This window comes from Echeneis naucrates, chromosome 7 (genome assembly GCF_900963305.1).
Source record: "Echeneis naucrates chromosome 7, fEcheNa1.1, whole genome shotgun sequence".
NCBI lineage: Eukaryota > Metazoa > Chordata > Actinopteri > Carangiformes > Echeneidae > Echeneis > Echeneis naucrates.
Window position 1 is genome coordinate 21,576,455 of NC_042517.1, and position 25,403 is coordinate 21,601,857.

A 25,403-nucleotide genomic window follows, 5' to 3' on the forward strand; every position below is an offset into this window, starting at 1 on the left:
AATAAGATGCTCTCTTTTTCAGAACTGTGAAGGTAGATGTCTATGATTGGGATCGAGATGGAAGGTAAAAGCATTTGAGGGTAACTGCTCACTCTAACTTTATGACTCACAAAGATTTCTGTTTGGTGTTAGACGGAAGTCCAGATAGGCACAAAGACATAACAATATATATATAAAAAAAAAAAAAAAAAAAAAAAAAAACGTGTTCATGCTCATCTTCCTGTGTGGGTGTTGTTTGTCTGCAGCCATGACTTCATTGGTGAGTTCACCACCAGCTACAGAGAACTGTCTCGGGGGCAGAACCAATTCAATGTCTATGAGGTGAGACAAGAGATGGAAATGGTTTGGGTTTTGTATTGCTATTTTCATGTGAACAAGTTGATTACGATCTTTTGACTTTGTCAAAGCTTGTGCGACCTTTTCAAACTGCATGATTAAAAGAAATGATGTATACTAATAAAAATTCTTAAGTAATTATTTCCCCTGACACCAAAATGATTAAACCTTTAAAATCAAGGAATATAAGGCTTCCCACACTGCTTCAGCAGAAGGTAGGTTTTGGCAACATGTAGCATCAACCAACTTAGTTAGCCAAGTAGCTTGGAAGCATCCTACATGATAGAAATGATTAACTTGATGATGATGATGATGAATGATTAGCACATAATTCTGCAAGCTCACCGCCATCATTTGAATCACATGAGTAAATGTGTTTGTTGCATTCATTGTGTAAGGTTGTGATGATTAACCAAGAGTGTTAAATGCCTAATAAAGCCAGAAAAAAATATCAAATGAAAGTGTTCAACAGGAAGAAGCTATTTGAAAAGATAATGACAGTTTGATTCCTTAAACCAATAGGCTCAAATGAACTCTATTTTCATTTAACTACACTGTTTGAAGGTCTTAAAAAAAAAAAAAAAAAACTTATTTTCTTTAATTCCGTATATTAATGTTAAAATTATAATATCACCACAGCACCAGAAAAGCACTTGGAAAATGTTTGAACATCTGTTCTGCTGATAAATTCTGTAAAAAACACAATAAAAAAAGCCCCTTTCATTTCACAGAGATGACTTTGCAATAGTTTCTGTCCCAAATTAGCTCTTGTACTCCTGAACTATCAACACCATGTATGAAAACAGGCTGATACTGCTGAGCCAAGAAAATTCCAAACAAGTCTGTAATCACTAGAAAAAAAAATTGTTTTGGATTGGTAGATGGATTCCATCATTAACTTACTGTTTCATCACTGGCAGGTTTTAAATCCCAAAAAGAAAAGCAAAAAGAAGAAATACATCAATTCTGGAACCGTGAGTACACCCACCTCTCCAACATCGGCCTGTCACATCCTCATTTAAGACACTTTTATATAGATTTCATGCTTATTTGGGATGTAGCTCAGTGGTAGAGTGTATGTTTTGCATGCAGAGGCCTGGGATTCAAACCCAAGCCACAACCAGTGCTTGTGCTGGTCCCAGGCCTGGATAAAGAGGTTGTGTTGTGACAGGAAGAGCAAATCAACCCAAAACAATATATTTTCTATTTATTTATGTAGATAAACATATACATGCATAACGATCATCACCTCTTGAATATGCTTATCTCTCACTGAATCTTTCACTGCTTGGCCAGCTGTCATTTTATGTTTCTGTCTTCCTGACAGTCTTCTACCATCCCTCTTTGTTTGTATGTGTGTGTGTGTGTGTGTGTGTGTGTATGAGTGTATGTGTGTGCGCATATTTTTCAGGTAACTCTGCTGTCCTTCAAAGTGGAGTCTGAGTATACTTTTGTGGATTTCATCCGAGGAGGGTGAGTGGAATAAAAATTTGCCACCTCTCACGGCGAGTGTCAATGGCAACCACTTTAGTTGTTAGTGTGTGTGTGTGTGAGTGCATGTGTGTGTGTACGTGCTTGAAGATGAAGACACCTCAATGTATTTCCCCAAAGCACTTATGTGAGCATCATACTGAATTTGTATGGGTTATTTGGGGTTTAAATGGGATAAATCTCATGTAAATACCTTATAATTCAGTTGACTTTCAATTACTGCTTCCATCTGTTTCCCCTAATTAGTTGTTGAAAATGGTGAACTGAACGCTGCCCCTGCATGTTAATTTTCTGCTGAACAAGGAAGCTGATCAAACCTCATTGTGCTGGTGTTAATGACTTATTGAGGCACAGTGTGTTTTGCACTAAGTGTCTGATGATCTTTGTTGTTTTCTTTGTCAATTCCAACTTTATTTCCAACAGAACCCAACTGAACTTCACTGTAGCTATAGACTTCACAGCATCCAATGGTAAGTCACAGACTGGAACCTTGACATTGACTCACCTTCACTGCGCTCCACTACCTTGCATCAAAACACTAAGAGAGCAGATGCGATTCCCAGGCCTATTAAATCTACATCAAATAAGTTACAAAGACTGGGCAGTTGCAAAATCAGAGAATAAACTAACAACAATGAATCGGTTATCTCACATAACCAAGAGCAAGGGAATAATTTGTGAGCTGGAGAAATTTCTCATGAAAAAATGATGTGTTTAGATTTAGAGTCACAACGATCAGCCTCGACATGCATGTCTTTGGGCTATTGAAGAAGTACCCAGAGGAGTGCTCAGGCACGGTGAGAACATACAAATTCCCTGGTTGTCAATGGATATATATGATAAAAAAAAATGTGTTTAAAGATAGTTAGTTTAAAGAAACAGCCATGTGGCTTCAAGTCCTATATTGAGGGAGGTTCCAATTATCCAAATTGTCCATTTGTCCAATTGTCCAATTGTCCAAATGCTAAAATAAATCCCTCTTTAGGAGGATGATGACATTTCTTTTCATCATCCTTTAAATGTATCTGCCAAGTCTTTATCAACAACAATGAGGTGGATAAAATCATTTTCTTAAGCTATGTTATTTATTTACATAATGTGACCCAAGGGACTTAGCTCAGTGGTAGAGTGCCTGAGGCCCCAGTTTCAAAGCAGACACATGGCAAACCAGGGGTAAGCTTGTGCAAGTCTTACATTTATCAGGTTCTTCTCTTCCCCCGGTGGAATGTACAGTATGCTGTGCACGGTGCACAGGGCGTGGTTCACCTTTGGAGCAGTTGACCTGTGGCACCATTGGAAGCTAGATGGGATTGAAAGAATACATTACCAGTAGGTGTGGCAGGAGCAGCTGTCTAATCAAATCTTTCCCTCTTTCATCCCCCTTGAGTTTTTGAGATGAGTTTACACCAGGGGCGGACAACAGTCTTGTGGCTCTGTTGGATTTTACTGCTGCCAAGAATCAATTCAATCCAAGACATTTACTTGATTGCATGAACTGATATAACTTATAATCCAGTCACAAGACTGTCTCCACATTTAGACTTTGATTTAGAAAAAGTGTCTTATCTTTTTCCCTGTAACGCATCACATTTTACAGCCATAATTCATCAAATAGCTCATCTCTTTCCTTCTCCACCTCCAGAACAATTAAAATGTAAATGCTCAGGAGATAAAAATCACAGTATTTTCTTGGCATCAGTCATTTTATATTCCCAGTGATGATGAAATGCTTGCTGAATTTTACAGGTGAAAACCAGATAGAGGAAAGAAGGAAGGCAATTCAACATCCACCTCACTCCGTTACTTTTCTGTCTTCTAAGGTAACCCGTCGCAGCCCACCTCATTGCACTATATGAGTCCTTACCAGATGAATGCGTATGCCATGGCCCTGAAAGCAGTGGGTGAGATTATCCAAGACTATGACAGCGACAAGCTTTTTCCTGCATATGGCTTTGGAGCTAAGATGCCCCCCGACAGCAAAATCTCCCATGCATTTCCGTTGGTAAGACACACCCACACACTCTTACAAACATACAAGGTTGACTCATGGCAGGGTGGGGTTTGGACCAGGAGCAAGTACAACTGGTCGCAGCAGATGATAGATTGGCTCATCTGTCTGCCAGCAGGAATCCAACTTCGTCCAACTTGTCCTCCTTGAATCTTCCTGGGGAAGGGGGGCAACCAGTGAGAAACTGCTATAACAGTTTTATCTGGCACATGCTGGCACACACTTGTGTGCTTTTGGGGCCTGTTTGAGGACCCGTGCCACATCACAGGAGTCAGGTCATAAAACCAAGTACCACCTCCACATCACTGTCCCCTCCCCTTTCGAAGTGTTGTCTGTCATCTTGGCTGTAGTCATCCTGTCATCCATCCATTTTGTGCTCCACACTCCAACACACCCACACATCGACCCACACACCACTATGCAATTGTACGTATACACAAATACGGGTTTAAATGGTTTCAACAGACAGTTTGCTCAAACGCCCCGGTGGTGGTTTATGTGGACTACCCTTTCCTGTGGTCCTAGAGCAACAGGAGTTGCGTTAAAACACTGCAAAAAATATCTTTTTTGCTCACTTTAGATTTCCAATACGACCTTCAGAATTTCACACACACCACCCTAACAACACTGTGGATCCTATGGACATGTCAGCTTTGACAGATTTGTGTGTAACAAGGACATTGTTGGTCATTGGCTCCTTAAAGAAACAATGTCGCCACTATTTAAAAACATTTTAATTAACATAAATATAATAAAATGAGTGCAGTGAGAGTGACCTGGATTGAGAAAGCACCAGCATTAATGGAATAGGTATCCTAAGTTTTGCAAACTGAGCATTATACTATTTATTTTTAGTATTTATATATATTTGCTTTTTGCTTAATTGACTGTCTCTTTGCAGCTACTGGTTTTGGACAAATCCTAATATTTTGCATTGCCCTCTGTGCTGAGACTGAGGCCTCTAACATTGTCACGACTACATAAATTTTTGGTTGGTAATTTTCCTTTAGTTAAGTGGACTTTAAAGTGACACATTACTGCAGCAACCTCAGCTTTCAACAATTTATTCTTCTGCACCTTTCAGGAACTTACTGCATATTTTCCTGGAAGATGACATAAACAAACGGAAAAATTTAGTAAACAGTTTTATGTATCGGAGGCTGAGTTTAAGTAATACCACTGTTTCAATTTTAATGAAGATATGACATTGCAAATTTTAATGCTGACAACAAAAATCAACTGGAAGTCACTAAGGCTGTAGAGGCTTGTTTGGATGTATTTGCTAAGGTGACATTTGGAGGGACACACAACAGCTATCCTCTTTTGCATAAACGTCTGCACAGAGAGTGTGGCTATGACAAAAACCATCAATGTGTTCAGAAATCATAATTAATTAATCATAATTAAAGCACGTGACTCTGGGACCTCACAGGGATATATAGAGGCACATAAGAGACTGAAAAGAGGGACCAGAGAAAAAAACCACTGAGTGAAATTTCTTTGGACTTAATTATATCAAGCACCTTGTAACACCCATACACATGAACTTGCTTATCACTTACTCCTCATTTGCATTTTGGAAACAATATTGGCACTCTTTTGTATATCTTTGTGGCGTTTCTGCACTTCCACAACTCCAGGTGCATGTGGTGGAGGATAAAAAACATCATAGGCTACAAGAACAATTGCAAAGCCTTAGGTTCTAGAGATAGCACACTCATTCACACCCTGGACTAGTTATTCTTTCAGATTGACTGGCAAAAAAAGAAACACCAACATCCATCCTGCACAAGACAAGGACAACCTGACAGGACTCCAACAGCATCAGGTCACATAGGTCTTGCACTGAGTCAACATCAGTAAAGCAGCAGAACTAGATCAAGTCTCTGGACGAATCATTAAGGCCTGCCAAGACCAGTTAGAGGGAGTTGTCACCATTACCTTTAACCTCTCATGTTTCAGAAACAGAAAATAAAATGCTGCTGTGTTCATTGAATTCATATTGTTGTAAATTCTATTTGCACAGCAAGATCACAATGGAAAATATCTAAGGATGCTGTTTGTTGATTATGAACTTGGGCCTAGGCAGTGCACTATGCACATGGGTGCTGGGTTTCCTCAGAAAGGGTCACAGTTCACACATCCTGACCGTGAACACTGGGATACTACAAGAGTGTGTCCTCCTACCTTTCCTCTACTCCTTCTCCACATATGATTGCTTTCCTAGCCACCCAAATGACACCATGGGGAAATTGACCTACAGCTGCATTGTGTGGTTTATTAGTGGCACTGCAGAGGATGGGATGGTGAATGGTGAAGATGGTGCTTTGGACTCAGCCTGCACCCATATAGTTTGAATTAGTTTGCTGCGAATGATAAAAAACCCACACCCCAGTTTACTGGCATTAACCCCCCCCCCACCCAAAAAAAAAAAAGCAAACCAACCTTTACCGAATTTGTGTGGATGTCATCAAGGACACTGCATCAATTTCCACTGCTACGCAGACGATACTCAGCTGTACCTATCAATGAAGCCAAATGAAGTCAGTCAGATAGTCAGACTGCAGGCATGTCTTGAAGACATAAAAGTCTGGATGACTGGAAATTTTTTACTTCTCAACTCTGACAAAACAGAAGTTATTGTACTCGGTCCTAAGCACCTCAGAAAAATACTATCTAATCATCTCATCCGGCATTACTTTGGCTTCCAGCTCCACTGTAAGAAACCTTGGAGTAATTTTTGACCAGGACATGTCCTTTGTCCCTCACATAAAACAAGTTAGTCGGGCAGCTTTCTTCCACCTGAGAAACATTAGGAAAATCAGAAACATCCTTTCTCAGGATGATGCAGAAAAACTAGTCCATGCATTTGTAACTTCTAGGCTGGACTACTGTAACTCATTACTATCTGGATGTCCAAACAAATCTCTAAAAGGCCTTCAGTTAATTCAGAATGCTGCTGCACGAATATTAACAGGACCTAGGAAAAGAGATCACATCTCTCCTGTGTTAGCTGCTCTTCATTGGCTGCCAGTAAAATATAGAGTAGAATTCAAAATCCTTCTTTTAACGTATAAAGCTCTTAATTGCCAAGCTCCATCATATCTCAGAGAGCTCATAGTTCCTTACTGTCCTAGCAGGCCACTCCGCTCTCTAGATGGAGGTTTACTTGTGGTTCCTAGAGTCTCCAAGAGTAAATCTGGAGGAAGATCGTTCAGTTATCAGGCTCCTCTTCTATGGAACCAACTCCCAGCATCAGTCCGGGGGGCGGACTCTTTAGTAACTTTCAAGACCAGGCTTAAAACTTTCCTGTATGACAGAGCGTACAGTTAAAAAGTCCTCTACTCTTTAGGTATGCTGCTATAGGCCTAGGCTGCTGGGGGAAGGACTGAGCTTCTCTCTCTCTCTCTCTCTCTCTCTCTCTCTCTGTCTCTCCCTGTCACCCTCTCTCCCCCTCTCCCTCTTTCTCTCTAACTCCCTCCTTGCATGCGCTGATAAAAACCATCCTTCTTAAAAAAAAAACAGTTTCACCCAGTTCTAAGCATTTATACTGCATTTACTAACCATGTTCTGCCAAAGTCTCTGTCTCTCCCAGTTCCTCTCCTCTCTCTCTCTGTCCTCATCCTGCAGGTGGTGACTCATCTCCATCCCATGTTCCTGCAACACCTGCTGGTCCCATATAGCATGAATTCTGTATTACAGCTCAACTCCATGAACTTCATGCAACAACATGTTCCTGCCTACACCCCCCCCCCATCCAATGCCTGTCTCTCTCTCTCTCTCTCTCTCTCTCTCTCTCTCTCTCTCTCTCTCTCTCTCTCCCACTCTCAACCCAACCGGTCGAGGCAGATGGCCGCCCCCCCTGAGCCTGGTTCTGCTCAAGGTTTCTGCCTCTTAAAGGAAGTTTTTCCTTGCCACTGTTGCCAAGTGCTTGCTCATCGGGGGATCTGTTGGGTCAGATCCCCCGATGAGAGTTTGACAAGAGTTTGGTCTAGACCTGCTCTATATGTAAAGTGCCTTGATGTAACTTTGTTATGATTTGGCGCTATACAAATAAATCTGATTTGATTTGATTTGATTATATAAGCTGAAACACAAAAAGAAGCAATGGACCTGCTGTGTTGTGGTTGAGTCTTGCATGTTCATTTGCTGAATCATTACCGTCATCAGAATCACTGTTGCTGTCTTTGGCCTCAATGTCACTAAACACAATTTAATCTAGGAAATGATATTAATGAAAGCTTCTCTCGCTCCTCCCTCAACCCACCCCCCAAGCCTGGTTCTGCCCGAGGTTTCTGCCTCTTAAAGGAGGTTTTTCCTTGCCACTGTCGCAAAGTGCTTGCTGGCTAAAGTGGATCTGTTGGGTCTCTTTAAATAATTTTTTAAAGAGTTTGGTCTAGACCTGCTCTATATCTAAAGTGCCTTGATATCATGATGATGTAGCTGGACACATAGGAAAAATGCACACCGCTCACCAAAACCTTATTTCAACATTTTAAGTTGTATTTTAACTGAATATACCCAGTGGACATAGAAGCAAAATGTAAGCTTTTAAATATGGCCAAATCACTGACATTCTCATAAAAAATGAACTTTTAACCCATGAATGTTAATGTTTTCCTCCATTTTGAAAACACAACAAAAGCTAACTAGAATAGTAAGATTGGCACTATATAAAACGAAATGAGGATGCCACTGATCACATTTTATTCTTGTGACTTGGAAGACTTTTCTTTGCCACTGTATTTGAAATATATTGAACATATTTGAGAATATGCATTCTCTTCAAGTTGGTGCTTGGATTGATGTTGCTATTCAGAGATATTCATTGAATGCCACAATTTTGTAATTCAGATGGCAAATTTCGGAGTCTCACTTTAATCGCAACAATCGATCTTTGTGAGGATGCTACGTGTGGATGAGACTGATTTAATAGTGTCTCTGAAATGAAGACCATTCATTTGCACTTGATGCATCTGAATTAACATTCAGAAAAACAAATGCTCTTAATATCCCTGGGTGCAAATATCTGTACAAATCTTCAATTTCAATCTCATCCAGTGATTCCCCCCAAATACTGGAAAGACATGCCTTCTCCATAGTTAACAGCAGCTTGGAAATCTTGGCCGGCTGCATTGTTGGAACAGGCAACCTGTAGAAGTCATGATGAACAGATGAACCAAGAACCTGTCAATTTCATTGTTCTTGAGATTAAGAACTTGTGAGAGTGTGGCTACATGTTTCCAAAGTAGAGTTGACCTGAGGTGATTGGGGTGCTTTGCTCCACACTGATTTGCATGAACATGCAAACAGTACTGTCCTCTGTAATGGCTCATTGATTTTGGTCTTCCAAAGAGGCAGACATATGTAGCACAAGTGTCTAATTCAGTCCTGTTACTAATCAGAAGTGAGAGTGCATCCACCACACTTGGTGTGAGCAGAACTGCAACCTTTTGGACCCTTTTTCCCATGATTTCAATTCAACAAAATAGTGGCACAGCCTCTGTTCAACCTTTGACAACCCCATGGCAATATCTTCATGGAGCTTTATGTTGTCTCTTTCATGAAAACTTTTGAGATGTATATGTGAAACCTCTCCAGTACATCTGAGATTGAACATAACGATCAAAAGATTTAACTGCATTTTCCAGGTTTTGTACGGAGAATTCTGTTCACAGACATAACAACAAACGTCCCACTTCACAGAGCTTCTGTCTTATGTAGTTGTACTTTGTAGGATCTTTTCCATGTCTGTGGTACAGTGACTGAATAATTGACAGGCCATTTTGTACAACTGAGGCAACTTCATCCTGTTTCATGACATAAATAGTTTTCATACTCTACTGGACATCTGATAAGCAGCAGCTGAGCCGAGCACTCCCAGGTTGTTGGTCCAAATTTTCAATTTCTGGCTTACAGGGGCATAGACAGTGGATACAGTGGCTAAACTTTCCAGTTGCTGCTTTAGTCTTTGGTTTTCTCTTCATTTTGAGTGATCCAGTTTCATCTTGCAAAACCGTGTTTAAAATTTCGTTCATTCCGCATTTTCTCTAACAATATTTCACGCTCTTTTGAGTCCTCTGGAGAAAAAAAAAGCATGTAAAATTACATGCAATTACAATAATTTCTACTGCTCAGGTTGTGAAGCTATGCTTTGTCCTCTGCTTTTTCTTTGGGGTTGTTAGAATTCGCTGCTTCAATGACATTAGGAACCGTGTTATGATTAATTAAAACCTGGCCAATCTTTTGAAGTGCTCAGTACAACTGAGATATAAATAATAAAAAAAATTATTTGTTAAGCCGTCTTTTAAGGCGGGGTAGGGTTAGGATTAGGGGTTACCCAACCCTAATGAATGCATTTGTGAGTTTGCACACAAATGAGGTAATGGGGTAATGAATTCCAGAGCTGGGCAGCAGAGCGATTGAATGCTCTGCTCCCCAAGGTTGCCACGTGGGCAGGGAAAATGGAGAGGTGGATGAAGGAAGAGGGTCTGAGTGTGCGAGTGGGTGTGACAATGTGGAGGAGGTCAGAAAGGTATGGAGGAGCTAGGTTGTGAATAGCCTTGATGATGGGCAGTAAAAACTTGTATCCTGTGTGTGATGGGGAGCCAGTGGAGCTGCTGCAGGATGGGTGTGATATGATGGATGGATGGTATCCTTGTGATGACTCGAGCCGCTGAATTCTGCACCACTTGAAGTTTATGGAGTGTTTTCTGAGGGAGGCCAAACAGGAAGAAGTTACAGTAATCAAGCTGGAGGTAACAAGCCTGTGAACCAGAATGGCAGCTTTGTGAAGTGTGAGAGAGGGGTGGAGGTGGTTGATGTTGCGTAGATGGAAGTAAACTGACCGAATGATGTTGATATATGATGTGAAAGAAAGTGTGCCATTGAGTATGACATCCAGACTCTTAACTTGAGGGGAAGGAGAAATGGAAGAGTTCTCAATGGATAGTGTGAAACTGAGGGATTTGGATAGAGTGGATCTGGTGTAGTAGCACTTCAGTTTTGTCACGGTTTAATTTGAGGAAGTTGGATGAAAACCAAGATTTTAATTCAAGGAGGCAGTCGGTGAGGGAGGACAGTGGGAGGGTGGAATTAGGTTTGGTGGAAATATGGAGCTTGGTGTCATCTGCATAGCAATGGAAGTGGATGTGATGTTTCCAGAAGATGTAGCCAAGGGGGAGTAAGTAAAAGATAAAGAGCTGGGGCCCCAGGACAGCTGGGGCACACCTGTGGTGACTGAGAAAGGTTGTGATGTAAATGATTTAAGTTGAATGAACTGAGAGGCAACAGTTTTTTCAAGAATCTTTGAGAGAAATGGAAGTTTGCAGATGGGATGGAGGTTATTGAGGTTACTGTGATCTGCACCAGGTTTTTTGAGTACTGGGGTGAGCAGCTGTTTTGAAGGATGAGGGAACAATTCCACTGGTGAGGGAAGAATGGATTATTTGAATGATGAGAGCAGCCAGAGAGGAAATGGTGACTTTGTCAAGAGCAATTGGAAGGGGCTCTAACTGGCAGGTTGATGATTTGGATTTTTTAATAACTAATTTTAATCAGTATTTTCTAAAAAAGGAGGGCAGAGCAAATGCTGAGAGTGACTGGGAAGAGGACCAGGGACGTGGGTTTATGTCCCCCACCCAGACAACCCCACCTCCCCACGGGCACACACACACTTTGGTGTTTGTGAGGGTGAGGAGTCTGTCACAGAAGCTTTGATTATGTAATGGACACAAAACCCTGCAACAGACCCACCAGTGACACAAATATGTCGCTGGTGGGTCATATGTTCACCTATATGAGTATGAGAACATATAAACATCAACAGACAACAACAGACATATAATATAAAGTTTGCAAATGACTCAGTCATTCTGCCTCTGCTCAATGAGGATGACAATGCACACGGTCCAGTGGTTGATGTTTTTAGTGACTGGTGTTAACACTCCTTCTTGGCCATTAACATTGCAAAAACAAATATGTTGATTGATTTCTGGAAGAGGCCTCCATCTATTCCTCCTGCTTTTATCCACAACCAGGCTGTGGAAGTTGTGTAACAGTACAAATATCTGGGGACAACAATAGACAAAAACCTGACTTTTGATTCCCATATTGATGCTGTCTGTGGAAAGGCCCACCAGCACCCACTATGCACTGTGGGCCTGGGTTCTCCCTGTTCCCACGTGACAGAGTGGTGGACCCTCTGTATGGGTCTCTGGATGGTGCCCCTGGGTGCTCCAGGTTGGCCCCAGACCACTTGGGGTGGGCTCCCTGTCAGCTTGTTGCGGGTGCACCAGGAATGGCGATTGGGGCCAGTCTGGAAGCTGGCCCTCTGCAGGAATGGCCCATGTTTCCCCCTCTCCTCACCTCTGTCCCATCACACCCCATCTTATGTGACACTAGGCCTTGAGGGGCTGAACTCCCAAATTTCAATCACAACTTAAGCATCAAGGGCATGGGGGGGTGCATGGGAGTATATTGGAGACTCTGCTGCCTGCAAGCCTGCTGCCTGCCTGCCGCCTGCATGCCAAGCCTGCCAAGTTATACGAGTATGGAATGTCAGAACACTGAACCAAGGAGTACTTCATCTTATTCACAAACTGAGCGCATCCTTGCTCCAAATCCTTAAGGGAGTATCCAATCCAAAGGATGGTAAGCTGAGTTCTACATTAACTATTTTGATCACCAGCCACAATCAACCTCGTCTGACCCTAGTTCAACCACCACCGCATTTAGTTTAGTTTTACTTTAGACGTTAAACTACATTTTATGTTAAACTGTAGCTCCGCTGTTTTTATCTACCTCCCTCACACTATCTATCTCTATTAATTTCTCGTGCTGGTTGCACTCTATACTGTAGCTTGAAATACCGGAATTTGCGCAGCCAGTGGGCTTATTAAACGTCATTACGTAGCATTATGGCACAGTATTTATTGGAAATGTAGGAATCACTGCCTGTGGTACAAATGACCTGCAGCCATCTCAGTTTTGGTAGTTGTGGCATTCAAAGTCATCATCTGTAAATTAAATTGGCATTAACTTGAGTAGCACTCCACAATTACATCACTGACCTAATGCGCATACACACGCTGAATTAACAAAATATGTAGATGGATTGTTGTCTTGCCTCATTTTGCCATACTATTGTAATTGAAACAGCACATTGGATTTAATTTGCCTTTCCAACTCAGCTTGGCATTTCATGAGAATTCTGTAAGATATTGAGGGACATTATTATCATTTAATGGAATGAAATTAAATATATGTCAACATGTAACTGGGTGACTTGATCAAGAGCTCTTCTTGGTCACAAAAAAAAAAAAACAACAACAGCAAAAAGCAATGGCATGGCTTCCAGTTACAAACAGTTACCTGTATGTGCTCTCATCCTGTCATATGAAAAAAACTAATCACTTAAAATATCAAAAACAATGGTGAGGGATAATGAAGCTGTTTACCATGCTGCTTGTTCTCTGGGTGTGGGAATGTGTCCCTTCATCAGTGTCCTGTCTACCGTCTGTTGCAGAGCGGTGACAGTGAAAATCCAAACTGTGTGGGAATTGAAGGCGTTCTGGAGGCCTATTTCCAGAGCCTGAGGACAGTGCAGCTCTATGGTCCCACCAACTTTGCACCTGTTATCAACAAAGTGGCAAAGTAAGTTTTAGACTTCATATATAATTAGAATGAAATCATACGGTTTATTCAAGATGGTTAAAATTCATCTGATTTCCTTTCCTATTTTTTTTATTTTTTTATTTCAGATTTATAAACCCTGATCAGAGCTATCAGTTAAAACAGCTTGTACACAATTAAGCATCCTGTCAGCTGAGAATCAGTTTTATTTTGCTTCAAAGTTTAGCACAAAGAAAGGAACATTTCAGATCGAACAACACTAAAGACACGACTGATGGATCTCACACTGACAAAGATGCTGCAGCTGGAGGTTAATCCGTTAGATTAAGCTAGTTGGCAGGAATAATGTTCGTGTTTTATTGTGCATGTCTACGTACTAAATTAACCTAGTTATTATTTTTTTATCTGACCCTGATGAACATAGTGGTGTTAACACACACACACACACACAGGGTTGTAGTAACAGGTTAAAATCCCAAATAGAAAGACATATAGACACACACGCACACACACGTTCACATAGCATAGATGCACGTCACTACAGAGACACACAAAAACACAGACTTGAAGATAAACTCTGTATTGTATTGTACCCTTTATTGCCAGCTAGAACAGGAAATCACTGGCATCAGATGTCTTCAGCTGACAACAAATGCACTGAATAGCAGGTGAAAGACATTCACAAACTCATACCCCCAAATGTCAGATCAAGCTGGAGCTCATATATGAAGAAAGATTTTTCTCTATCTTTTTTTTTTTTCTGTCTGTGTTTCAAACAGTGGACAAATGACAAAGATCCAGTCCTTGAGTCAAAGTACAGATCCTAATGGTTAATCGTTACTCCCGTAAAAGTGAAATTTGTTTTTGTCATAAGCACAAGGAGAAACTACTTTTTTTATTATGATTATTTGCAATATTAGTAGGATTTATTACCATATCAGTTTTTTGCTGTAAATTCTTACAAAAGAAACCTAAAAAGGGCCACCTGTCTTAAGCTTAACCATAACCCTGCCTCTGTTTATCTGTGTTTATCTGTATCTGTTTATCATTTAAATCAAATCAAACAGTATTTTCAAATGAAAATGTATTTATCATATGGAGACAAACAACCAGGAGAACCCTGAGCACTCACATCATGTTTACATTTTTATGTGCATCGAGTTCCCATTTAAGCCTGGTGTTAAATGATGGGAAAGCTGATCCAGGAGGCAGGTACTCCAGTGTAGCAAAAGGCAGTCCAGCAGGGTTGGCAATTGGCAAGAGCTGAGGTAGATGGTGGAAGATCCTGAACCAAGGGAACCAAGGTTAGGAAGATTAGTGTTACGGACTACGCGGGTCTAGCGTATTAAATGTGTATATGAAAAGAAATAAAACAGAGGGGAATGGGAAGAAAAACTAACCCTAACCCTAACCCAGGAATGTGAGTGGAGTGAGGCGGGTTATCTTACCAGGCCTCGGGGATTGGAGGACTTGCCTCGACTGCAGGTCTCTGTTCCGGGGTGAGCGGACAGCTCCGCCTGGGTTTTTGTTCAGTTGATGTTTTTGTTTTTTAAGAAGAAGAGGGATCCGGGACTAGTTTAACCAAAGAGGGGGTTCTTCTCCAAGAGGCTGTCATGAGCTGCATGGCTCTCATGTTCACCGTGGTGGCATCTCCAATCCCAGTCCACACTTGAGACTCTTCAGCCTCATCAAGCCACTGGCGGAGAGGTGCATCTCACGGACACCCCGCCCACAACTCAACCACACCTCCTTATCTCCTTGGCAACAAGTCAAAACAAAAATTAAAGATAATGGAGAGGCGAGAAAAGGTAACTACAAACCCCCTATCATTCCTAACATTAGCACAAGGAGATTCAGGCCGACAGACCTACCAAAGTTGGTGGAATCTGGTGAACAATCTGGGGTGGGGAGAATACAAAGAACAAGGCCAACACCAGATGTGGACAATGGACCAGCTGGTCCATGGTACTACACCCATTCAATGGGGGCTATAACCCTCAAAATTCACCAGATATTGATAGCCCCAACCACAGCGCCACATATCCAGGATGCACTGAACACTGGTAGGATGGTTGTCAATGTGCCAGGCGAGAGGACGGGGCATGGCAGGAGGGCAGAAAGGACTGGAGGAGACACGCTTTAGGAGGGATATGTGAAAGACTGGGCGCCCTTTTAAAGAAATGGGAAGCTTCAATTTGACCACCACAGGGTTAATTATGGACTCCACCATATATGGTCCATAAGTTAGGTCCATAAGTTATAGGTTGGGAGTCAACCTATAATGGGACGTCTTGTGAGGAGAGCCAGACCTTCTGGCCTGGTTAATAGACGGGGCCAGGAAACCAATGTCAGTCCCCTAGCTGCTGCCCTCGCCTCAGTCCTAATCCACCAGCAGTGTTGGGGCTGGGCTTGGACAGATGGAACGGGCACTTCTTACTCTTGAACTGGAAACAGGAGTGATTAGAAACCAAGGCCTACCGTGATGGGTGTTGTGCTTGTAGCAGAGTTTGTTAATAAATTATGTGCATACTCAATCCAGGGTAATAGACAGCTCCAGAAGGATGGGTGTCTGAAAGTCATGCACTGGAGCACTGTCTCCAAATCCTGATTGGCCTACTCCATTTTCCCATTAGGTTGCAGGTGATAACCTGTTTCAAGGCTTGCTAGCTGTGGCACCCATTGTCTGATAGAAAACCTTCCAAACCCGAGAGGCAAATTGGGATCCACCGTCCAAAACAATGTCAGAGGGGATCCCATGAAAATAGAAACATTCTTGATGAGGAGGTTAGCTGTCTCTGTGGCTGAGGGGAGTTTGAGGAGAGGGTACAAATTTACATTTAGAGATTGGTCCACTATGCTGAGAATCACTGAGTTACCTTCCGAGAGGGAAAACCCATGACAAAATCCATGGAAATATGACACCATGATCGCCGTTGCACAGAGAAGGGGCACAGTGAGCCAACAGGGGGTGGTTTGAAGACTTACAATGGACACAGACGGAGCAGGCCTTGATGAAGTTGTGGATGTTTTGGGACACTTTAGCCCACCAGAAGCGCTGTCTGATAAATGCCATGGTGCAATGAACTCTGGGGTGAGAGGCAAAATGAAACAAGTGCCCCCACTGAGTCACCTGGGAATGGACCAACATGGGTACAAAAAGACAGTTAGAAGGCAGTTGCCTGGGTCAGGTTCAGTTCTTTCTGCCACTCTCACTGAGGCCTCTGCCTCCCGCATGACAGTAGCCACCAAGCAGGTGGGAGACAGAATAGTCTGTGGATGTCAGGAGACATTTTTTGCGTCCATCTGACGGGAGAGGGCATCCGGCTTGGTTCTAATGGGATCCAGGACGACAAGTGATGGTATTTGAATCTTCCCAAGAAGAGCACACAGCAGGCCTGACAGGAGTTCAACTGTTTTGCTGAGCACAGGTAGGCGAGATTCTTATGGTCCAACCAGACCACAAACAGGTGTTCTCTCCTCTGCAGTCACTGTCTCCACTGTTCCAAAGCCAGAACCACTTCCAGTAACTCTTGATTGTCCACAGCAAGTGTGTTAACCAGGTGAGAGTCTATGGGAAAAGAAGGACCACAAATGGAGTTTTTGGTCGGTGGGAGATTGTTGAGAGAGGACAGCCCTACCCCTATGTCTCAGGCATCCAACTCGACAACAAACTGGAGAAAGAGTCAGAAGAGAATTGGGTCAAGAGTCTTGAGTTTGCTGAAGCCATTGTCAGCTTCTGATGTCCAAAATAATGGAGAGGAGGTGTAGGCTAGTTTAGGTGAGGGGTAAATATTATTTCTCAGCTTTAACAAATAACTTGTTCTCCAGAAATCTCTGTAGCACTAGTGACACATGCTGAACGTGTTGTTCCATGGCTTGGAACAAGAGAATTAGGATATGGTCCAGGTAAACAAAAATAAATTTGTTCAAAATGTTTCTGAGTATGTCATTCACAAGGGCTTGAAATATGGCAGGATCATTTGTCAGGCCAAAGGGTATGACTAAGTACTCAAAATTTTGTTACGAAATGCAATGAGTGGGGTGCTAAATGCTGTCTTCCACTCATCCCCCTCACTGATGTGGATGAGATGGTAAGTAAGTCCAGGGGTGGACTGGCATATGGGGCTACCAAGGATGTCCCTGGTGGGCCAGTGGACCGATGATGCTGCCCATGGAGGTGCTGTGGTGTGGTGGCCTGTAAACACATGAACGAGCACTACAGACCATGCTCTGTGGTGCTTCTGTGCGCTCTGTGGTGCTTATTAGCGATGCGTGGGTCGGGTTTTAAATTAAATACATTTCTGCTCACCCTTTTGGTAACACAGGTAGTATGTGAAAGAAGCTTTTCCACCCTAAAATTAATCAACAACATACTTAGGAGCTCTCTTTCACAACAGTGCCTTGAGTCATGCTCATGGCTACTCAGCCAGATTTACTGAAGATGCTGGAGAGTCACAAAATCATAGATGGTGTAGCAGAAAAGAGTCAATTGCTGCAGAGGTTTCTTACAGAGTGAACAATGTAGGTTTTAAATGCTGTAGCGTTTCAGTTTTTCTTCCCCTGTATGTAATTAGACAGGTTCAAGTTAAGTTTGTTAGGGCAAGAAGCTACAGTGGCTTTGTTATACTTAACCTTGACAGCTATATATATACATAGTATTTTTCATTTTGTTTTCGTTGCTGAAACTAATATTGTCCATCTGAGAAAATAAATGTCATATTAGCACTGTAACTATGTATCTCTATATATTCGTAGGCCTATATTTTTTCATTAAAATTTCAATCCAGCTGTTGAAAGTGGGCCAGTCGGTCAGCCATGACGGCTGGACTCAAAGGCAGAGTCAGTGGGGGAGGGGGGATGTATTTATTCTTGACTGTGATGTTATTGAGGCCTCTGAAATCAGTGCAGGGACAGAAGGCCTTGTCTTATTTAGAGACGAAAAAGAAGCGAGCACCCATCGAAGAGGAAGAGGGGCAGATGAGGTTGGTCGCTGGTGAGTCTTGAATATAACTTTCCATTGCATCTCTTTTTGGGCATGACAGGTTGTATAAATGAATGGTAAAGAGGCTCCAGGCAGAAGCTCAATGGCGCAATCAGAGGGGCAGCGGGGGGGCAAGGAAAGAGCACAGCTTTTACCGAAGACCTTTTTCAGATTGTGGTACTTGGGGAGGACAGAGGAGAGGTCTGGGGGAATAGGGATCTGGTCAACTGGTGATTCTCGAGGGGAAGGGCAGCCCTTAGACAGTGGGGATGGCAGAACATGCTCTAACTGGTGGACCAGTCAATCTGAAGGTTAACCACAGTTGGCCTAAAATGAGTGGAGCTTGTGGGGATGAGCTCACAAGGAAACAAATACTTTCTGTATGATTACTGTATTAGGAGTCTGGGGAGCAGTCTGGTGTGTGACATGGGCCAGCAATCTGCCATCCAGTGCAGTAAAAGTCTTAAGATTGGGAGGGGCCACAATACTTGAGTGATGAATTCTGAGTCAATGAAGTTATCATTGGTGCATTAATCAATGAGGGTGGCCAGGGGAAATGATTCTCTGTCCCAACTACCTGGTAGCCATGTTCACTATTTGTAATTGTAATTGTAATTGTAGTGAAAATGCAGGTAAATATGACTTTACATGGAAACTTCTGCTTTGTATCTTTAAAAAATCCTGAGACAGATAAAACAAAAGAAGCACAGTCCAACAGTCAGTTCAGCTTTGTTTGTCTTAGTCATCTGCTGCAAACCCAGGTATTAATGTCGTTGTATGTATGTGTCTGCATGTGCACATTCCCCAGCTGTGCAGCAGAGATTACAGATGGCTCTCAGTACTTTGTCCTGCTGATGATCACAGATGGAGTGATATCTGACATGGTCCAAACAAAAGAGGCTGTGGTTAATGTAAGTAAATCTGTAACACACACACTCATACAAACAACACACATGCTGTCATGTCAACATTAATTTCCAGGAAACCTTACCCTTTTTAAGCAGGAAAATTCCCTGTAAAAATTGTAGGTGGTTACAGGCTTGGGTGCACACACATGAGTAATACTTCTATCACACACAAACATCTATTTGAATAAATGTACACAGGGTCTGATGGATGGCTGAGCTTTTCTTGCAGTGACTGATGTCCATATCAGCATCCTCTTTTTCTTTGAGTTGTGTTTCACAAGATCAAAAAAATTTTGTGAACACAGGTGAGTATGCCCCAACAGTGTACACCTTATGATCAACGATGCCTCAGTAAAAAGGAGCAAATAGCCCAATACATTCAAATTTCCTTTTCAAGATTTCTGATCAATATTTGCTTCCACTTGGTCTCATATCAATACCTGCAGAGGTTAGTAGCTGCTTAAAGCCCTCTTAAATTGAAGCTTGAGAGGTCTGATCCCATTAAGTCAGTGATTTATCAGATTGTGGAAAACAAATTAATTTGTATTTTCTCTTCCCTAATAACCCTACATGAAGAATTTCAAATGGGCTCAGGCAGGACAGGACAGGTTAATAGGCAAATCTTTACCTAATAAATATTTAATTTATTTTTCTGGATGTGTGTCCAATAATTTAACTCTCGCAAGCTCTTGTTCAGGGCAGCACGGTGGCATAGTGGTTAGCACTGTTGCTCCACAATAAGAAGGTTGCTGTTTTACAGAGCTGGGGCTTTTCTGTGTGGAGTTTGTATATTCTCCTGGTACTCCGGTCTACTCCCACCCACCAAAGACATGCATGTCTAGGTTAACTGGGGATTCTAAATTGTCCGTAAGTCTGAGTCTGAATGTGAGTGGTTGTTTGTCTATGTCTGTCTCTGTATGTTGGCCTTGCAGTGGACTGGCGACCTGTCCAGAGTGTATTCCGCCCTCAAACAATGTGAGCTGGCATTAGCTCCCAGTAACCCAGAAACAGATAAGTGGTAGAAAATGAAAGAGTGAATCAAACTCTTGCTCATCCAAAGCTCATACATGTCTCAACATCATAGTTCAGGTGATTAGATGTGAGTTTTTGTGAGGTTCTGAGGTTGGATTACAGCTCTGAAAACTGCCCATTAGGGAGTCAATAAAAAAACACCGGCCATTACATGGATGCATTATAAAGACTGAAGGATTGCTTATTTCTTCTGATGTCTCCTGAACAGGCAGCATCCCTCCCTATGTCCATAATCATCGTGGGTGTTGGACCAGCTGAGTTTGACGGTGAGTTTTCATGGTGGGGTGGCCTGTAATAACACACTCACAGGTGATACATTTAAAGGTGACTAATAATCCACCTGGCAAAGGAAATCGTTTACATAGGAGCAGCTCACATCAGAGCCCCAAAACTCACATCAGATTTCTACAGATGGAAAACTGGTTTTAATAAAAGAGTCAGAAAGACAACAAATCCAGTGTCTTGTGTTTTCAAACATACTTTTCACCAAGAGATCTAGGTGAGCTGAGTGATTGCTGACAAAAAGTGGTATCAAATAAATTTGAAGCATCAACAGTTTTAATCAAATACAAAAACCTTGATATTGCAAAGACATAAATAAGTAATGTTTGAAATGAAAGGCAGCCTGATTTTGGCCCAGACTTCTAGCAGGCTGATTTTGGGGCGGGTCAGCAGTGACAAAACAGGAAACCACTGCAGCAGCTCAAAATGTTGTGCTCATACACACCAAACAGTGAGTGTGATGACTTGTCTTTCTATTTGGTCTATCATATTCTACATGTGTAAGTAGTTAAATAATGGAATCGGTAGTGGAGGCACATCTGGAGGTCATAAGGTCAAACTGGCTTAATGGCACCTCGCGCCTCTGAGTGTGTGTGCGTGTGTTTCTATGTCTACACTTTATTGCTTGGCCTAAATGCCTCTGTTGGGTATTTGTACCATCTTGAATTAGGGTTCTCCAACTTTGAATGCATTTTGAGTCTTTTAAAGCTGCTAATTTGCCATTGTCTGTCCTTGAGCTTTTCTAATATCTCTTCCTGAGTCTGCAGATGCAGGACATATACTCCTATACAAATAAAATCAAGTTGGGATAAGGCACCTTCTCCTATATTTGTTGAAATTTGGATGCAAAAGCTGCTCTTGTGGTGGCACAGAATATTTTTCCTTTCCCAGCCTGCAGCATCGTTGTGCATTATTTTTGCCCTAAGAATGACAGTTTTGGTCCAACCACTGCACTCCCATGCTACGCTCCACTTCAGCAATTACATTGTGCAAGTACAAAAGAAAATCCTGTCCTTCCTCCATGATTCTTGTATTGAGTCACATTCTCTTCATCACTTGCTTTCTTTTCAGCTATGGAGGAGCTGGATGGGGACGAGGTGAGAGTATCCTCCAGAGGACGTCTTGCTGAGAGAGATATTGTTCAGGTAATCCTCATAATTCTTCGTAACTTCATAGGTCAGAATTGATTATGTTTCCTTCAACAGCAGCACCATGGGGAGTTCTCCCAGGAGTATGGCAGATTACTTTCATGACACAAAATCATAACAATCTCTGTGGAACTACCTCATACAATGTACAGCATGATGCCCATTGGGGATACTCCACTGATGGAGGGGATGTTTAAAAAAAAACAGATGAACTGATGAATAGTTTGAGGCTTTCCAAAAATCATCAGACCCACCAAATTGTATCCCATCATGCCACTTTATTTGATAATATATACAACAATGTTATGGAAGAAAAACAAAAAGTCATCTACCAATTTTTATTATCTATGATCACAATTACAAGAAGGAAATGAAAGTAAAGCAAATAGAGTATAGGAGAATAAGGACAGAGGAATCAATAAACACATGCAAGAAAGAATTACTAACACAGAATTGGGAGGAAATTTATCAAGAAAGCAATGTGGATTGTGCATCTGTAACATTTTTGAAGACATTTAAACTGTTATATGACAAGAATATAGGTATACAAGAATACCAAAACATAACAACCGTCAGTGGATCATAAAGGGATTACGGCTGTAAAAAAGAAAAATGCACTTTATAGACAATTCATAAGATTGAGAACTATCCATCCATCCATCTTCAACTGCTTATCCAAAGTTGGGCTGGGAGGGTAACAGCTTTAGAAAGGAGCCCCTTCCTTTTCCCTTGCAACCTTGGCTATCTCTGACTGGGTGATCCTGAGGCACTCCCAGGCCAGTGAGGATATATAATCTCTCCACCTGGACCTGGGTCTGCCCTGAGGTCTCCTCTCAGTTGGATGTGCCAGATGCCCAAACCACCTCAACTGGCTCCTTTCCACACAAAGGAGCAGAGCTCTACTCTGAGTCTCTCCTGGATGACTGCACTTCTTACCTTATCTCAAAGGAAGAATGAAGATTGACCAGTAGATGGGGAGCTTTGCCTTCTGTCTCAGCTCTCTTTTCATGACAACAGCCAGCTGGCTCGATTCTCTGTTCAAACTCACGCTCCACAGTTCCCTCACTCGTGGACAAGACCCACGAGATACTTCAGTTCCTTCACTTGGGATGAGGACACTGGACACCAGCCCAGTGACTGTTGTAGAGCTAAGGCTGAGGGTGTCAAAAGGGCCACATCATCAGCAAAAATCAAAGAACATCCTCTGCCTATTGACCTGCAACCCCTCCTCACCACGGCTATACCTCAAGATCCACCAATATTATGAACAGAATCAGAGGGAAGGCACAGCCATCACCCACTGGAAAGTAGTCTGACTTACTACTGAGTATTTGCGAACAGCTCTCGCTTTGGGCACATAGGGATCAGATGCCCCTCAAAAGTGACCCCATTACCCCATACTCCCGCAGCACCTCTCACAGAACATCTCTCAGAACACGGTCATATGCCTTCTCCAGATCCACACAGCACATGTGGATTTGGAGATTATATTTCCAGGCCCCCTCAAGGGTCCCTGTGAGAGTACAGAGCTGGTCCATTGTTCCACAACCAGGACGGAATATGCATTGTTGTTTTTCAATCTGGGGACACACTATTGGACAGACCCTCCCTTCCAGTACCTTAGAGTAGACTTTTCCTGGGAGGCTGAGTAGTGTGATGCTCCTGGAATTGGTACACACTTTCTGACCCCCTCTTCTTGAAGAGAGGTTACCACCACCCCAATCTGCCACTCCTTTGGAATTGTCCCTGACTTGAGAACTAAAGAGGCAGAAAATAAATATAAGGTATATAAAATAAGTTGGCTCATATTATTTGGATTTGCAAAAAAGATTAGTATAGGAAAATACTAGATAATAACAAAAGTAATTTTAAAGGAATGTGGGGTATATTAAACAGTATTATAATAAGTAAGCACAAACAAATACTATCCTGAGTACTTTATACAGCAGGAGTCCTGTCTCTTCATCCACAGCCACTAGCCACATGGTTCTGATTGTTTGGCGCAGGCCCCGGTCTCCAATTCCAAGGTCAATTAACAGTGTGGTGATAGATGCTGCCACAAATCCTCAGAACACAACTTCCACTGGGTGGAACTCAGTGTTCTAGCCATGCTGCTGAGCTTCCGCTGCCAGTTGAGTGTAGCGCAGGTGTTTTTGCTGATAGGCTTCATCCATGGAGTCCTCCAAGGGAACAGTGAGCTCAAAAATGAAGACTCTTTACAGGGAAGTAGACCAGAGCTCTATGTCAGGCCAACATCCCCAATGGTGAAAATGGTGAAATCTCAGAAAATTATTTATTGGATTCTGGAGATGACGCAGATGAGAGAAGGTGTGAGATAGATGGTAAATTTAGAAGGAAGCAGACTATCATCTGAGATTCTTTGTCCGATAAATTAAACTGTACAGTAAATATCTAATGTTAAATCTAAAAATTTAGAATAGTTTAGGGCAGCACAGCAACATAGGAGTAAGCACTTTTGCCTCACAGCAGGAAGGTCATGGGTTCGATTCCCAGGACTGGGGCCTTTCTGTGTGGAGTTTACATGTTCTCCCTATGCCTGCATGGGTTTCCTCCCACTGTCCAAGACATGTTTTTGTTAGTTGGTGACTCTAAATTGTCCGTAGGACTCAGTGTGAGTGTAAGTGAGTGTAGTTGTTTGTCTCTGTCTATATGTGTTGGCCTCGCGATAGACTTGGAGCTGTCTAGGGTGTATTCCGCCCTTGTCCAGTGTGAGCTGGGATAGGCTCTAGCATCCCATGTGACCCGAAACCCAGTTATTAGTGTTGCCATGGAATAATTGAAAATGTGCCAATGAACTCTAACAGGACATTGAAATTCTATTTCTAACGTGGCTATATAAAGCATTTCCTACTTCCCACAGGAGTTTTCCTCTTATCATCACTTTTGAATTCCCAATCACCAGCTCTTTCTTTCAACAGTTCATCAGTGAGTTTTATTAAAAAGTGAGGAGTAATGCCATAACTGCTCAAACCAGATCTAGCCACAGTAAACATTAATTTCAGGGAACCAATTTGAGAACACAAATCAGCTATAAATAGTATGCACTCAGATAACAATGGCAGCAGTGGCAGGTCAGCTGGCAGAGATTTAGGAACAGTGAAAAATGAGCAAATACAATGATATACGTACAGTGCCTAAATCCTGAGAGGAGGCAGAGAAGACTGTAAATAATGCATTCTAATAATATGGCCATGGTTATTTAGAAAACACAGTTATACCATCTTTTATTTTCCAGCTTCAAGCAAAGGTTATTTTCAATAAATCTCCACATGTAAGCTCCACAGGTTTGAACTCCTGCTTTGTCAGTCAATGAAATGAAAGAAGTTAACTGTTCCATAGTATGACGCAAACTACATTTGCAGCTGACCCCACATTAGGTTAATAGCAATTCATGCTTCCTTGGTAATGTTAGATAATTAGGTTACGTGGAGTTAATTCAGAGCTATGCAGCTAAAACATTCCTTTAATCACAGTTCATTAATAATGCACTGCAATAGTCAAACAGCCAACGGCTGGTTACTATGGACTGAGAATGAAGGTTCTTTTTTTACAGAGCAGTTATA

General features: G+C 42.1%; 1 protein-coding gene across 2 annotated transcripts in view; it reads left to right on the top strand.

Moving 5' to 3' along the window:
• The window catches only part of LOC115045888 (copine-9), a 103,837-nt gene that overhangs the window by 73,626 nt on the left and 4,808 nt on the right, over window positions 1–25,403 (top strand). For both annotated transcript variants that reach the window (XM_029505846.1, XM_029505847.1), the window contains 10 exons: window positions 23–64; window positions 246–321; window positions 1,257–1,310; window positions 1,748–1,809; window positions 2,251–2,297; window positions 3,648–3,829; window positions 13,362–13,489; window positions 19,258–19,360; window positions 20,598–20,655; window positions 21,743–21,816. In XM_029505846.1, coding sequence (XP_029361706.1) covers window positions 23–64; window positions 246–321; window positions 1,257–1,310; window positions 1,748–1,809; window positions 2,251–2,297; window positions 3,648–3,829; window positions 13,362–13,489; window positions 19,258–19,360; window positions 20,598–20,655; window positions 21,743–21,816 — 826 coding nt within the window. The remainder of the gene's footprint in view (window positions 1–22; window positions 65–245; window positions 322–1,256; window positions 1,311–1,747; window positions 1,810–2,250; window positions 2,298–3,647; window positions 3,830–13,361; window positions 13,490–19,257; window positions 19,361–20,597; window positions 20,656–21,742; window positions 21,817–25,403) is intronic.